This window comes from Clinocottus analis, unplaced genomic scaffold, assembly GCF_023055335.1.
Source record: "Clinocottus analis isolate CAN_PGR_092001 unplaced genomic scaffold, fCliAna1.0.p SCAF_55, whole genome shotgun sequence".
Classification (NCBI taxonomy): Eukaryota; Metazoa; Chordata; class Actinopteri; order Perciformes; family Cottidae; genus Clinocottus; species Clinocottus analis.
In genome coordinates, this window is record NW_027176213.1 from 293303 (window position 1) to 309995 (window position 16693).

A 16693-nucleotide genomic window follows, 5' to 3' on the forward strand; every position below is an offset into this window, starting at 1 on the left:
AGATATACATGTAAATACACAGAGTATACATGTAAATACACAGGGTATACATGTCTATACACATAGTATACATGTGTATAGACATGTATACTATGTCTATACACAATGTATACATATACACTGTATAGACATAGTATACATGTATACACAGAGATGCTTCAGGGAGGAGGAGCTTTATGTCCTCAGTGTGGTTCCAGTGGCTCAGAGGCAGCAGGAAGAAGCTGAGGATTAATCTGTAACATGATCATGAAGTCATAACACGTGATCATAAAGTCATAACACTCGCTCATAAAGTCATAACACATGATCAGCTCTCTGAACTGAGAGCTGCAGGTTCACACTGTTTATCACCGTGTTGGAGAGGGACAGCAGCCTGAAGACTCGGAGGACTGGTCCTCGCAAACCCGGTCCTCGCAAACCCGGTCCTCGCAGACCAGGTCCTCGCAAACCAGGTCCTCGCAAAGCCGGTTCTCACAGAGACCGGGTCCTCGCAGACCTAGTCTGTCTCCATCAGGGCTGCAGGTGATCACCAACATGAGCAGGTAAATATGTAACATGTATTCCACCACTTTGACATCGTAAAGACATGTTATTAATAATACTCAGTGTATGAATTTGTATATATATAGCGGTATATAGCATACAGATAGGTGGTATATAGCATATATAGCATACAGATCGGCGGTATATAGCATACAGATAGGCGGTATATAGCATATATAGCATACAGATAGGCTGTATATAGCATATATAGCATACAGATAGGCGATATATAGCATATATAGCATACGGATAGGCGGTATATAGCATATATAGCATACAGATAGGCGGTATATAGCATATATAGCATACAGATAGGCGATATATAGCATATATAGCAGACGGATAGGCGGTATATAGCATATATAGCATACAGATAGGCGATATATAGCATATATAGCAGACGAATAGGCGGTATATAGCATATATAGCATACAGATAGGCTGTATATAGCATATATAGCATACAGATAGGCGATATATAGCACATATAGCATACGGATAGGCGGTATATAGCACATATAGCATACAGATAGGCGGTATATAGCATATATAGCATACAGATAGGCGATATATAGCATATATAGCAGACGGATAGGCGGTATATAGCATATATAGCATACAGATAGGCGGTATATAGCATATATAGCATACAGATAGGCGGTATATAGTATATATAGCATACAAATAGGCGGTATATAGCATATATAGCATACAGATAGGCGGTATATAGCACATATAGCATACAGATAGGCGGTATATAGCACATATAGCATACAGATAGGCGGTATATAGCATATATAGCATACAGATAGGCGGTCCTGCACTTGACTGATGATCTCAAACGTAAACCAACGTAAGAGCTGTGGACAAAGGCTCAACAACGATAATCCTGTTAGCTTACTCCTGATTAGCATGAATAGCTCACATTATTATTATGTGTTGTTGTTGTTGTTGTTGTTGTTGTTGTGGTGGTGGTGGTTCAGGCCCCGTGGCCCTCTATTGGCTATATTGATCCTGTTTTTCCTTCAGTGTCTTCACTCTGACTTCATGTTAACTGTTTCTCTGCTCGTTCACTTGAACCTTGACTCCTAATAAACTTATAAATCTATAAAACACATTCAGTCGTTAGATTGAGTTCTGATACTGGACTCCAGTCTGGACTCTGGAGCTTCAGGTGTTTTATGAAGCTCATATTTCATGTTTACTGAGGCCTCTGCTGGTCAAAGTCCTCTCAGAGATCACACATCTGTTAATGAATACCTTCATCTAAGAAGCAAGCAGCCTTGTATGCCAGGTAGTCTGGGACCAGGTCCACATATCTAAAGGACCAGGTCCACATATCTAAAGGACCAGATCCACATATCTAAAGGACCAGGTCCAGATATCTAAAGGACCAGATCCACATATCTAAAGGACCAGATCCACATATCTTGGACCGGGTCCAGATTATAACAGTGTGTCTGCATTGTGATGTGGCATAATCCAGATTACATAATGAAACATGATGGTAGTTGCATGATTGGCAGGTGAATCATTACTTTATGTACCTGCTGTATCATAGTTGATAACGATGTTTTCAAGACGATTGTACTATGAAATAAGAAGGAAACATGAAGTACTTCTTGGTGGCTTCAGTACTGCAGCTCCTGAGCTCCCCCTGGTGGTCAGTGAGGGTTACAGCTGGTCTCAGTGTTCCTGTCAGTCAACAGAGTTCATGTCCAGCTGAGGTTCATGAAGCATAAAGACTTGTTTAACGTGTTTAACGTGTTTAACATGTTTAACATGTTTAATGTGTTTAACTTGTTTAACGTGTTTAACGTGTTTAACTTGTTTAACGTGTTTAACTTGTTTAACATGTTTAACTTGTTTAACTTGTTTAACATGTTTAACGTGTTTAACTTGTTTAACGTGTTTAACGTGTTTAACTTGTTTGACTTATTTAACATGTTTAATGTGTTTAATGTGTTTAACTTGTTTAACGTGTTTAACGTGTTTAACATGTTTAACGTGTTTAACATGTTTAACGTGTTTAACTTGTTTAACTTGTTTGAGTTATTTAACATGTTTAATGTGTTTAATGTGTTTAACTTGTTTAATGTGTTTAACGTGTTTAACATGTTTAACGTGTTTAACGTGTTTAACTTGTTGTTTCTTCCTTGGTGCAGTGAGAACCTTGTTGATTAAACGTCATCAGTTCTAATCCCTTCAGTCCAAGAAGATGCTACGTGTCACATCATTACAGCTTCTTTCATCACATCTTCAGATTCTCAGCACTTACACATTTTTTAAGTCAAATATAAAGTTTCTGTTTGATGCTTTTCTTGTTAATAGCTGATAGTTTCTCCCAACAGCTGCTCTGGCTGGAGATTAAACACAGAATTCACCTCCCTGCTGGTCTTCTTCTCTGTTGTAGGACCCATCAGAGACCAGAGTCCCCTGGACCAGAACCTGGACCCAGTTGTGTGTCCATGAAGAGTGATCGGTCTAAAGACAATGTGATTAACTTCAGAGATGGACAACGTTCTGATGACCCAGAGTAAGTTCTTTAAACAGATGAAACAAGATGACTAACTGTCACACAGATGGTCGTCCTTCATCTCCAGTCTTTAGCATCTGGTTTATAAAATGATGAATCATGACACAACATCTTTAACTCGTTGTTGTGTTTGTGTTGTAATATCATGAACAATAAACAGTCTGTGGTGCAGACACAATGTGAGCTGATGGTTCATGACTCCTCCACAGAGAGGACCAGGAGAGCTCAGAGGTTCCCAGAGGTCCGTCTGCTGAGCAGCATCAAACACACCTGGACTCCATATTTATGGTCTGTACCTGTACAACTACTTTTACATGTCTTCTGTTCACCATCATCTCCATGCTGCACTCTTTAGACCAGTGGGTTGTCAGTCTGTCCAACATGGATCTGATGTTTGCTTCCATGGTTTTAGTTTGTCATTCAGAGAATATTCTGTTCCAGCTGCTGGAGGAGAACATCCTCACTTTTGTGAAGGACGAGCTGAAGAAGATCCAGAAGGTTCTGAGTTCAGATTACCCAGAATGCTTAGAGATTCAGAGAGAGGATGAGGAGGTGTTGGATGGTGAGGAGGAAGAGCAGAGGAGGAGGAGCAGAGAAGCACTTCAGAAGATCTCACTGCACTTCCTGAGGAGCATGAAGCAGGAGGAGCTGGCTGACTGTCTGCAGAGCAGTAAGAGGACTTCTCTAAAGATTTAACATGCTGGATGAATGGAACGTTTACTAATGTCTCAAGAGATGGACCAGAACATATTCACAGACTCATCCTTTGAGGACATGAGGTGTTGAAATCTATTCTTTGACTCATTGATCTTCTTGTTGTGTGTTCATTCAGGACTTCTTGCTGCAGTTTGTCAGCGTGAACTCAAATCTAACCTGAAGAAGAAGTTCCAGTGTGTGTTTGAGGGGATCGCTAAAGCAGGAAACCCAACCCTTCTGAACCAGATCTACACAGAGCTCTACATCACAGAGGGAGGGACTGCAGAGGTCAACAATGAACATGAGGTCAGACAGATTGAAGCAGCATCCAGGAAACCACACAGACCAGAAACCACCATCAGACAAGAAGACTTCTTTAAAGCCTCACCTGGAGGAGAGGAACCAATCAGAACAGTGATGACAAAGGGAGTGGCTGGCATCGGGAAAACAGTCCTAACACAGAAGTTCACTCTGGACTGGGCTGAAGACAAAGCCAACCAGGACATCCAGCTCATGTTTCCATTCACCTTCAGAGAGCTGAATGTGCTGAAAGAGAAGAAGTTCAGCTTGGTGGAACTTGTTCATCACTTCTTCTCTGAAACAAAAGAAGCAGGAATCTGCAGGTTTGAAGAGTTCCCGGTTGTGTTCATCTTTGACGGTCTGGATGAGTGTCGACTTCCTCTGGACTTCCGCAACAATGAGGTTCTGACTGAAGTCACAGAGTCCACCTCAGTGGATGTGCTGCTGACAAACCTCATCAGGGGGAAGCTGCTTCCCTCTGCTCGCCTCTGGATAACCACACGACCTGCAGCAGCCAATCAGATCCCTCCTGACTGTGTTGACCTGGTGACAGAGGTCAGAGGGTTCACTGACCCACAGAAGAAGGACTACTTCAGGAAGAGGTTCAGAGATAAGAAGCAGGCCAGAAGGATCATCCCCTACATCGAGACCTCACGAAGCCTCCACATCATGTGTCACATCCCAGTCTTCTGCTGGATCACTGCTACAGTTCTGGAGGACGTGTTGAAGACCACAGAGGGAGGACAGCTGCCCAAGACCCTGACTGAGATGTACATCCACTTCCTGGTGGTTCAGTCCAAAGTGAAGAAGGTCAAGTATGATGGAGGAGCTGAGACAGATCCACACTGGAGTCCAGAGAGCAGGAAGATGACTGAGTCTCTGGGAAAACTGGCTTTTGATCAGCTGCAGAAAGGGAACCTGATCTTCTATGAATCCGACCTGACAGAGTGTGGCATCGACATCAGAGCAGCCTCAGTGTACTCAGGAGTGTTCACACAGATCTTTAGAGAGGAGAGAGGACTGTACCAGGACAAGGTGTTCTGCTTCGTCCATCTGAGTGTTCAGGAGTTTCTGGCTGCTCTTCATGTCCATCTGACCTTCATCAACTCTGGTGTCAACCTGCTGGCAGAAGAACAAACCTCCCTGTTGTATAAACCTGAACCCAGCCATCTCTACCAGAGTGCTGTGGACAAGGCCTTGCAGAGTCCTAATGGACACCTGGACTTGTTCCTCCGCTTCCTCCTGGGTCTTTCACTGGAGACCAATCAGACTCTCCTACGAGGTCTGCTGACATAGACAGGAAGTAGCTCACAGACCAATAAGAAAACAGTCCAGTACATCAAGGAGAAGATCAGTGAGGATGTGTTTCCAGAGAAAAGCATCAATCTGTTCCACTGTCTGAATGAACTGAATGATGGTTCTCTAGTGGAGGAGATCCAACAATCCCTGAGGTCAGGACGTCTCTCCAAAGGTAAACTGTCTCCTGCTCAGTGGTCAGCTCTGGTCTTCATCTTACTGTCATCAGGAAAAGATCTGGAGGTGTTTGACCTGAAGAAGTACTCTGCTTCAGAGGAGGCTCTTCTGAGGCTGCTGCCAGTGGTCAAAGCCTCCAACAAAGCTCTGTAAGTACAGAGAGAGTTAGATTCATGGATCATAACTTAAATACGCTGCTATCTTTTACACTTACTGCTTATCTTTTCTTCCTCCTTGTCTCTTCAGACTGAGTGGCTGTAACCTCTCAGAGAGAAGCTGTGAAGCTCTGTCCTCAGTCCTCAGCTCCCAGTCCTCTAGTCTGAGAGAGCTGGACCTGAGTAACAACAACCTGCAGGATCTAGGAGTGAAGCTGCTGTCTGCTGGACTGGAGAGTCCTCACTGCAGACTGGAGACTCTCAGGTCAGGATTCATCAACATGTAAACTAATGGACACTCAAATCCTGATTTACATTCATGAATGAACTCGTATCCTTCAGATTGTCTAAAGATGTGACGTGTGTTGTGTTGTGTGTCTTCAGGCTGTCAGGCTGTCTGGTCTCAGAGGAAGGCTGTGCTTCACTGACCTCAGCTCTGAGCTCCAACTCCTCCCATCTGAGAGAGCTGGACCTGAGCTACAATCATCCAGGAGACTCAGGAGTGAAGCTGCTGTCTGCTGGACTGGAGGATCCACACTGGAGACTGGAGACTCTCAGGTATGAAGAGGCTGCAGCCACAGAGCATCAGTCTGATAGAGGAGGTAGAGCTGGAAACCTGTTCTCTGTCACACTGTCAGCCTGGTTAATATGACCCTGACACACCAAGCTGACCTCAAGCTACCAGAGACTCATCTCACTGTTTGGGTCCCACATCAGACCATCAACACAGACAGAAGTAGTCAGAGAACAGCAGCCAGGATGAGCCAGAACAGGGAGGTGATGAAGCTGTTGTGTTTCTGGAGCGTTGTCTTGTCTCTACATCAGAAACTAGGACAGTGGTGTATCCTGACACGTTGACGGCATCATGGTGGGTTGACGTGCATCAACGTCGTCACGCTGCAGTTTGTGGGCTCATATGAAACTATAGTTTGATGTTTTAATGCTGGTCATCTGCCTCCAGTGTGTGTTGCCCTTTAGTCCAGACATTACTGTGAGAAGACAAGCAAAGAAACAACCTGTTCAAACCTTCTTGATGGAGCATCACAACAGGAATGTGTTGCTGTTTAAAGGAGTTCAGCTTCACCTGGTGTTGGTTTGTTTTGCACTGAGAGACAGTTCTCTGGTGGTCAGAGTGACTTGTTGAAGCTACAGGTGACAGTCGGCCACAGACGCTCAGCTGGTGAACATAGTGGAGCGTTTAGCAGCTAAAGAGACAGATGTTTCCCTCAGGAGGTGGTGGAGACCAAACACAGAGCTACAAGAGAGAGAATAGTGGACTTCATTCATCAGGTGACACAAAGAGTCCTGATGAGTCATCATGTTGATGTGGAACTGCTGGATGTGGAAGCAGCTGGTTGATATCATGTCAGACACAACGACTTCATAAGCTGATCATGTGTCAGATGTTGTGTTTACAGCTTGTTTCCACTGAACCACAAACAGACAAAGAATCAACTGATGCAGGTTTAAACATCTGAGTTCCTGACTGACTGCTAGAGGAACCTGAGTCTGACCTGGAGGATGATGGTCAATATGACACTGATCATAATATCTCATGAAGAAGTGAACATGAGGAGCTGTCGTCATGGGCCAATCAGAAGAAGCTCCATGAAGTAACAGAGGATGAGCGGATGAATAATAAGTGGTCCATGTGAACATGAATCCCAAAGCTCTGTGATGAGAGTGATGTCATGTCCATGTTTCATGCTGCTCTGACCCCCCTCCTCCTTTCAGGGTGCAGCCTGCTGGAGTCCGATGGTTGAGACCAGGTCTGAGGAAGTGTAAGTGGGCTTTGATTCATGAACACATTCAACCATCTGCACACTGTGACATCACTCATTCACATCTCTGATGTCATCATCAAAGTGTCACTAGATGAACAGATGATAGATTAATAACTGCAGCTGTATTGTGTCTTGTTCTCTCCATCAGATTCCTGTGAACTCACAATCGACACAAACACAGTGAACAAGAACCTCAAACTGTCTGACAACAACAGGAAGGTGACATGTGTGGTGAAGGATCAGTCATATCCTGATCATCCAGACAGGTTTGAAGTCTCTCCTCAGCTGCTGTGTAGAACTGGTCTGACTGGTCACTGTTACTGGGAGGTCGAGTGGAGAGGAGACGTTTCTATATCAGTGAGTTACAGAGGAATCAGAAGGAGAGGAGACAGTACAGACTGTTTGTTTGGAGGGAATGATCAGTCCTGGAGTCTGGTGAGTTATGATGGTGGTTACTCTGTCCGTCACAATAAGACAGGAACATCCATCATCACCTCCTTCTCCTGCTCTGGTAGAGTAGCAGTGTATGTGGACTGTCCTGCTGGCTCTCTGTCCTTCTACAGAGTCTCCTCTGACACACTGATCCACCTCCACACCTTCAACACCACATTCACTGAACCTCTTTATCCTGGGTTTGGGTTCAGGTTCAGGTCTGGTTGCTCAGTGTCTCTGTGTTCTCTGGAGGATTGAGGGTCTCCTCCTGGTAGAGAAACCTCCTCTCTGCTGTCCAGATAGTTCCTCCTGTACAGGATCACAGCTGATGTTAGCCAGCAGCAACCTGATCTCTCAGTGGTTGTAAAGAGCTGCAGCAGGTGAGGGGTACCTGCTGGTCTGGACTCTGGGGGGTTGAGAGCTCTCTGAACTTGTGCTGTTGCAGATGGATGTCTGAGAGCTTAGCGAGGTCCATGTGATGACCTGAAATGATCTGTTGTCTGAGAGAAGCTGTGAAACATGTTGTACTTTGTGTAGAAAACTCCACTTTGTTGTCTTGAAACTTTTGTTTGTGTGAAGAAAAACCTCCAAATGTCAAACGAGAGTCTTTCTGGATCAGATTCAGCTTCTGTGGAGAAATAATCACAACTTGTAAAGAGTTGTTTTGATTTGAACAAACTAAATTCATCATCTTTGAACGTCGTGTAACAAATGAACAAACTTTGATGAGTTGAGATCAAAATAAATCAAAGTTCTGGATGATTCTAGATAATAAATGATGTAAATGAAGGATTTGTTGACTCCAGCTTCATTGTTCACGTTGTGTTGTTCACTTTTACTTCCATTCATCACTGACTGTGTGCTAGTTTGAGGAAACTCAGAGAATCAAAAGAGACAGAAGAAGTTACAAGGACTTGTCTTCTTTCAGGATTCTTTCAGGCTTCTGGTTTGGAGTCTTTTTGCTGAGGCTTGTTGGTGATTTGAACCTTTAAGGTTTTTGACGTTTTATCTTTTCTTTTCTTGACTTCTTGCATTATCCGCTGTTGTAACCTTTAACCTTGTTGTTGTAAAAACAAATAAAACTGGTTTGTATGGTGTACATTCCAACCAAAGTCCAGTCTTGCTCGTCTCTGAAGGCGTCTGGTCGTCTCCAGAAGGTCAGAGATCTTCTCCTGCGAGAGGCTGACAGGAGTGAATGATGATGACTTCCTGTACCAGCATCATGACTTCCTGTATGAGCATCATGATGACTTCCTGTATGAGCATCATGATGACTTTCTGTATGAGCGTCATGATGACTTCCTGTATGAGCATCATGATGACTTCCTGTATGAGCATCATGATGACTTCCTGTACCAGCATCATGACTTCCTGTATGAGCATCATGATGACTTCCTGTATGAGCATCATGATGACTTCCTGTACGAGCGTCATGATGACTTCCTGTACGAGCGTCATGATGACTTCCTGTACGAGCGTCATGATGACTTCCTGTACAAGCGTCATGATGACTTCCTGTATGAGCATCATGATGACTTCCTGTATGAGCGTCATGATGACTTCCTGTATGACCATCATGATGACTTCCTGTACAAGCATCATGATGACTTCCTGTATGAGTTCACACAAATATACGTGTGTGACGTAATCATGTCTTAAACCTTTATTATATTCATATTTATACACATTGGGATTTTAATCTGAGCGGAATAAACATTTTATTTTGTAAAGCGCTCGGCCGGAAGTACCTCTCCGTCCGTTACCCTGGGTTCATGGCGGACTGTCCGAGCTCCAGCGACACGTTCATGCAGGAACCGTGACGGGGAACCGGAGAGAAAGAGGAGAGGAACCGGAGAGGAAGAGGAGAAGAAGAGGGGAGGAAGAGGAGAAGAAGAGGGGAGGAAGAGGAGAAGAAGAGGGGACGAAGAGGAGAAGAAGAGAGGAGGAAGAGGAGAAGAAGAGGGGACGAAGAGGAGAGGAACCGGAGAGGAAGAGGAGAAGAGGAGAAGAAGAGGTGAGGAAGGGGAGAAGAACTTTTCCCGCCGTAAGAAAACTAGTTGTGTGTGTGTGTGTGTGTGTGTGTGTGTGTGTGTGTGTGTGTGTGTGTGTGTGTGTGTGTGTGTGTGTTGTGTGTTGTGGTCTTTACCCGCGAGCCTTTTGTTCCTCGCGGCTCCGTCGCCATGGTGAAGCTCCATCAGCTCGCGAGAGACTCACGTGACTACTATTACAACAACTACTACTACTACTACTACTACAACAACTACTACTACTACAACTACTACTACTACTGCAACAACTATTACTACTACTATTACTACTATTACAACTTCTACTACTACTGCTGCTGCTACCACTACTACTACCACTACTAGTACTACTACTACTACTACCACTACTACTACTACAACAACTACTACTGCTACTACTATTAATACTATTACTACTATTACAACTTCTACTACTACTACTACTGCTACTACTACTACTACTACAATAATTACTACTACTACTGCTACTACTACTAATACTACAACTACTACTACCACAACAACAACTGCTACTACTAATACTACAACTGGTACTTATTTGTACTACTTCTCCACTAGTGTTCAGCTGTTTAAAGAGTTAGAACAATATAACAGCACTCTGGAGCAACAGCAAGTTAACATACATACATATATAGTCCATGTTCAGTAGTAAGGGTCCCTGTGAGGGACAAACCACTCCTTCTTTGGTCCATGTTCAGTAGTAAGGGTCCCTGTGAGGGACAAACCACTCCTTCTTTGGTCCATGTTCAGTAGTAAGGGTCCCTGTGAGGGACAAACCACTCCTTCTTTGGTCCATGTTCAGTAGTAAGGGTCCCTGTGAGGGACAAACCACTCCTTCTTTGGTCCATGTTCAGTAGTAAGGGTCCCTGTGAGGGACAAGCCACTCCTTCTTTGGTCCATGTTCAGTAGTAAGGGTCCCTGTGAGGGACAAACCACTCCTTCTTTGGTCCATGTTCAGTAGTAAGGGTCCCTGTGAGGGACAAACCACTCCTTCTTTGGTCCATGTTCAGTAGTAAGGGTCCCTGTGAGGGACAAACCACTCCTTCTTTGGTCCATGTTCAGTAGTAAGGGTCCCTGTGAGGGACAAACCACTCCTTCTTTGGTCCATGTTCAGTAGTAAGGGTCCCTGTGAGGGACAAACCACTCCTTCTTTGGTCCATGTTCAGTAGTAAGGGTCCCTGTGAGGGACAAACCACTCCTTCTTTGGTCCATGTTCAGTAGTAAGGGTCCCTGTGAGGGACAAGCCACTCCTTCTTTGGTCCATGTTCAGTAGTAAGGGTCCCTGTGAGGGACAAGCCACTCCTTCTTTGGTCCATGTTCAGTAGTAAGGGTCCCTGTGAGGTACAAACCACTCCTTCTTTGGTCCATGTCCAGTAGTAAGGGTCCCTGTGAGGGACAAACCACTCCTTCTTTGGTCCATGTTCAGTAGTAAGGGTCCCTGTGAGGTACAAACCACTCCTTCTTTGGTCCATGTTCAGTAGTAAGGGTCCCTGTGAGGGACAAACCACTCCTTCTTTGGTCCATGTTCAGTAGTAAGGGTCCCTGTGAGGGACAAACCACTCCTTCTTTGGTCCATGTTCAGTAGTAAGGGTCCCTGTGAGGTACAAACCACTCCTTCTTTGGTCCATGTTCAGTAGTAAGGGTCCCTGTGAGGGACAAACCACTCCTTCTTTGGTCCATGTTCAGTAGTAAGGGTCCCTGTGAGGGACAAACCACTCCTTCTTTGGTCCATGTTCAGTAGTAAGGGTCCCTGTGAGGGACAAACCACTCCTTCTTTGGTCCATGTTCAGTAGTAAGGGTCCCTGTGAGGGACAAACCACTCCTTCTTTGGTCCATGTTCAGTAGTAAGGGTCCCTGTGAGGGACAAACCACTCCTTCTTTGGTCCATGTTCAGTCTGATTCTTACCTTAAAGATGTTAAAGACCAGCAGTTGATTCACTTTATACAAAAGCAATAAGTGCTTTTCATGTTTTTAGTTTAGTTTTTCTTCCTCGTTGGTAAAAGTCTGTGTGGTCTTGAACTTGTGACCTGAACATCTTGTGATGTGAGGAAAGTTCTCCTCTTGGAGAGAAGAGCACAGATCCAGAAGTGATGCTGCTTTAAAGTGCTCTGCATGGATCAGACCTCAGGTCAGCAGCTTTGAGCATTAGTGTTCAGTCTGCACTGTGAGCTGCAGCGAGTCCTGAGAGACTGACCGTGTTTCTCTTTGTGAGGCGGAGCGGCTCGATGCAGCACCGCTGCTCTGAGAACAAACTACACAACAACCACACAACAACTACACAACAAGACTTTCACTCAGGCTCAAGTCTAAAAGTCCTCAACGCTGCCGCACGTACACACACCACTTCAAAGTAAAAGCATGTAGATAAACCACTAGCAGCACCAAGCAGTGTCGCTGTAATGCGTTCATGGGGTTTATATTACTTATTTATTTTCATGTTTGATTGACATCATGCGGGCCGGACTGGGAGAGCTGTGAGACGCTAGGTCTGAACTACGGAGAGATTTAAAGTGCAGCGCCTAAGTGACAGTGATAAGCCCCGCCCACTGCAGTGCTAAGCCCCGCCTACTGTAGTGATAAGCCTCGCCTACTGCAAAACAAACATGCAGTTAACGCATGATCAAATAAATAATGCTGTTAATCGATTAAGAAATTAAGTGTTATTAAGGTGTGTGTGTGTGTATTTCCTCTGCAGGTGTGTACTGTGATGTGTGCTGATGGAAGGGGCGGGGCTTAGCCACTACTCCTCCCAGCTGAAGGCGGAGTTTGACAGCTGCGACTCGAAGGCCTGCGGCTTCCTGGATGCAGACGAGCTGACGGAGCTCTGCAGGAAGCTGCAGCTGCAGGACCCCCTGCTGCTGCTGGACACGCTGCTGGGAGCACGGGCCGGCTGCAGGGTACTGGTCTACTGGTTCTACTGGTTCTACTGGGACAGTCACTGGGAACGGTCACTGGGCCCTCTGACTGGTTACTAGTCACTGGTAACGGTTACTGGGCCTTGTGACTGGTTACTAGTCACTGGTAACGGTCACTGGGCCCTGTGACTGGTTACTAGTCACTGGTAACGGTCACTGGGCCCTGTGACTGGTTACTAGTCACTGGTAACAATCACTGGGCCCTGTGACTGGTTACTAGTCACTGGTAACGGTCACTGGGCCCTGTGACTGGTTACTAGTCACTGGGAACGGTCACTGGGCCCTGTGACTGGTTACTAGTCACTGGGAACGGTTACTGGGCCCTGTGACTGGTTACTAGTCACTGGGAACGGTCACTGGGCCCTGTGACTGGTTACTAGTCACTGGGAACAGTTACTGGGCCCTGTGACTGGTTACCAGTCACTAGTAACGTTCTTGTACTGCGACCTCACAGACGCTGTAGTTTGTCTGGTTCTTCTGCCCCCATGTGGCCGGACAGTGAACTTCTTTCTTTGCAGGTGAACTTTGAGGAGTTTAAAGAAGGCTTCGTGGCGGTTCTGTCTCGCTCTCTGGACTTCAGCACTTCAGAGGACGACAGCAGCTACCTGGAGCCAGGTGAGACAGGAAGCTGGGAGGTCTCAGACCAACAGGAACAGTGTGTGTGTGTGTGTGTGTGTGTGTGTGTGTGTGTGTGTGTGTCCAGTAACAACAATTGTACCTTTAAGACTCCGCAGCATTAGTTCTGTCCAAACATTCTGGAGAAAGAACCGCTCTCAGAAATGTTTACTACTTTCACATTGTACTAGTATTGTTGAGAGCATTGTTGTTAGTGTTGCTGTGAGTATTGCGAGTATTGTAAGTGTTGAGAGTATTACAGTATTGAGAGTATTGTGAGTATTGTGAGTATTAGAGTATTGAGAGTATTCTTGTGAGTATTGTGAGTATTAGAGTATTGAGAGTATTCTTGTGAGTATTGTGAGTATTAGAGTATTCCTGAGATTATTGAGAGTATTGAGAGTATTGTGAGTATTAGAGTATTAGAGTATTACCTCTCTGTGTCTCCAGTGGTTGCAGAGGAGGTGAAGCCAAAGTTCTTGAAGGGAACGAAGCGGTACGGCCGTCGCTCCCGGCCCGACGCCGCCGGCCCGGTGGACTGTCCTTCTGGAACCGAGGCGGCGGACTCGTCCCCGAGCGCCAAGCTGAGACGCTCCACGTCTCTGGAGAGCGTCCAGGTGGGAGAGGTTCTGACCCGCTGGGTCTCGGGACTCTGGTCACTACTATCAACCTTCTGGCTTCATGTGACCATGATGGAGAGGCCTGTCAATCACCCTGTAGCCCCGCCCTCAAGCATACCCTGCTTTATGCATATTTGACTCAAATGTGAACACACACACACACACACACACACACACACACACACACACACACACACACACACACACACACACACACACACACACACACACACACACACACAAAGAGGTTGGGTGTCACATGTCCGGCTGTGGTTGTGCTCAGTGTGAGGACCTGCAGGTTTTGGGCGTTGGCTGTAACAGGAAGTGGGTCGTGAGGAATGCGGCTCTGAGCTGGTTGGAGGCATCACTTCAGTTTGAGTGGAAACAGAAGCCTCCTCCTCTTCTTCTTCTTCCTCCTCCTCCTCCTCCTCCTCCTCCTCCTCCTCCTCCTCCTCCTCCTTCTTCTTCTTCTTCTTCTTCTCCTTCTCCTCCTTCTCCTCCTCCTCTTCCTCCTTCTCCTCCTCCTCCTCCTCCTCCTCCTCTTCCTCCGTCTCTTCCACCTCCTGCTCCTCCTCCTCCTGCTGCTCCCTCCTTTAAATGAATTAGGTTTGAAATGGTGACAGGTTTAGTTTCACATGCTAAGCTCTTTAGCGTGACACGGGGCCCACACACACACACACACACACACACACACTGACCTCCATGTTTTCTCTGCAGAGCCTGAAGTCGGACGAGGAGGCAGGAAGTCTGAAGGAGAACATCCTGCCAGCCCTTCAGAGTAAAGGTACCACATCGTTTGTCTGTTTAACGTCAGCATGACACGAGGAGGAAGGAGGAAAGCAACTAAAGTATGTCTCTTAAATACTGAGCAGGAGGAGCAGGAAGAGGAGAAGGAAGAGGAGCAGGAGGAGGAGGAAGAGGAGCAGGAGGAGGAGAAAGAGGAGCAGGAGGAGGAGGGGCAGGAGGCGGCGTCCTGAAGACGGCGTGCGATCGGCTGGACCATCAGCAGCTGGCGCCCGAGGTGAAGAACCACAGGAGGAAGTTCTCTGAGAGGTCATGAGGTGATGACATCATCACCTCATGACAGAATGACATCATGATGTCATCAGTAACCGACTCAGCGCTCAACAGGACCTGGACGCCATAGGAGACTTCCAGGAGGTCTCGTGTGGCTCCGCCCCCATCTGCTGCTCCACCCCCATCCGGTCAGCTGACCTGCAGAGGGCGCCACCGCGGGACAGACGCCCACTCCAGGTACTAATACACAAGCAGAGTCAGGATGGAGTACTGCACAGCCGGACTCCAGGTACTAATACACAAGCAGAGTCAGGATGGAGTACTGCACAGCCGGACTCCAGGTACTAATACACAAGCAGAGTCAGGATGGAGTACTGCACCGCCGGACTCCAGGTACTAATACACAAGCAGAGTCAGGATGGAGTACTGCACCGCCGGACTCCAGGTACTAATACACAAGCAGAGTCAGGATGGAGTACTGCACCGCCGGACTCCAGGTACTAATACACAAGCAGAGTCAGGATGGAGTACTGCACCGCCGGACTCCAGGTACTAATACACAAGCAGAGTCAGGATGGAGTACTGCACCGCCGGACTCCAGGTACTAATACACAAGCAGAGTCAGGATGGAGTACTGCACCGCCGGACTCCAGGTACTAATACACAAGCAGAGTCAGGATGGAGTACTGCACAGCCGGACTCCAGGTACTAATACACAAGCAGCTCCTGAACGCAGCAGGACCCTCCCCCTCCGCCAGCGAGCCAATCAGGAGGCAGCGCTGCAGCTGCCGGCCATCAGGCCGCTCAGGTGTGCCGGGTCACACAGGTGTGCTCGACACGTACTGGACCATCGGGCCTGGTGACGGCACCTCAGGACCTGCTGCTCTCAGGTGAGTCCGTCTCAGAGGACACGCCGCCCTCACCTGAGCAGACCTCTGGTCCAGAACCCTCATGATGGAGTCACATGGGAACTGCCGTGTGTCACGTGATTATTGATTAGAGAGGCTTGAAGTGTGATCAGATCAGTGGATGTTCTCGGGGCTTTTATTGTGAAACAGGAAGCAGTTCCTGCTTAAAACTCAGTAAGGGGGCTAATCCAGATCACATGAGTCCCCCTGCAGCCAGAGGGACCTGGCTCTTAGCTGCGGTGCTTTAGCCGCTGTGTGTGCAGTGACCCGGTCCTGAGTCCAGACCAGCAGACCTTCAGGTCCCGGTCTCGTGTCGTCCATGCAGCCTCGGGCCTCAGAGGAGCGCTCGGCTCGCTCCGCCTCTTCCTCCCTGTTGGCGGCCCCGGAGGGCCAGCGGGTCCTGAGCCGGCTGGACGAGGGTTCCGGATGTACCGGCCCCGAGAGGGTCCTCGCCCTGTGGACCGAGGAGGGCATCCGCAACAGCCGGGACATCCTGCAGGTCAGTACGGACCGGGACCAGCACCGGGGGGGAGGTAGGAGGGCACAGTGCGCTAGCAGTTAGCAGTTAGCAATTAGCGGTTAGCGGTCACATGTCCGTTTCAGACCCTGGACTTCCCTCTGGAGGAGCGGCTCAGCCTGGCAGACCTGACT

General features: G+C 47.1%; 2 protein-coding genes across 3 annotated transcripts in view; both read left to right on the forward strand.

Annotated features, from left to right (window-relative positions):
- Nucleotides 1-3434: 3434 nt before the first annotated feature.
- Nucleotides 3435-8962, forward strand: LOC137803416 (NLR family CARD domain-containing protein 3-like). Its single transcript, XM_068601862.1, is given in 7 exon segments — nucleotides 3435-3583; nucleotides 3620-3748; nucleotides 3911-5696; nucleotides 5794-5967; nucleotides 6087-6290; nucleotides 7467-7483; nucleotides 7635-8962. Coding segments are annotated over 7 exon segments (2976 nt in total). The 5' UTR covers nucleotides 3435-3459; the 3' UTR covers nucleotides 8177-8962.
- A 725-nt stretch (nucleotides 8963-9687) lies between these two features.
- ninl (ninein-like) overlaps nucleotides 9688-16693 on the forward strand; it is a 19567-nt gene continuing 12561 nt past the window's right edge. The window contains exons 1-9 of one of the 2 annotated variants that reach the window (XM_068601860.1): nucleotides 9688-9932; nucleotides 12663-12864; nucleotides 13401-13497; nucleotides 13948-14114; nucleotides 14835-14901; nucleotides 14987-15138; nucleotides 15249-15371; nucleotides 16368-16541; nucleotides 16646-16693. The exon at nucleotides 16646-16693 is cut by the window's right edge and continues 89 nt beyond it. In XM_068601860.1, coding sequence (XP_068457961.1) covers nucleotides 12685-12864; nucleotides 13401-13497; nucleotides 13948-14114; nucleotides 14835-14901; nucleotides 14987-15138; nucleotides 15249-15371; nucleotides 16368-16541; nucleotides 16646-16693 — 1008 coding nt within the window. In that variant the 5' untranslated portion in view covers nucleotides 9688-9932; nucleotides 12663-12684. The remainder of the gene's footprint in view (nucleotides 9933-12662; nucleotides 12865-13400; nucleotides 13498-13947; nucleotides 14115-14834; nucleotides 14902-14986; nucleotides 15139-15248; nucleotides 15372-16367; nucleotides 16542-16645) is intronic. The other variant, XM_068601861.1, reaches the window with a different exon arrangement.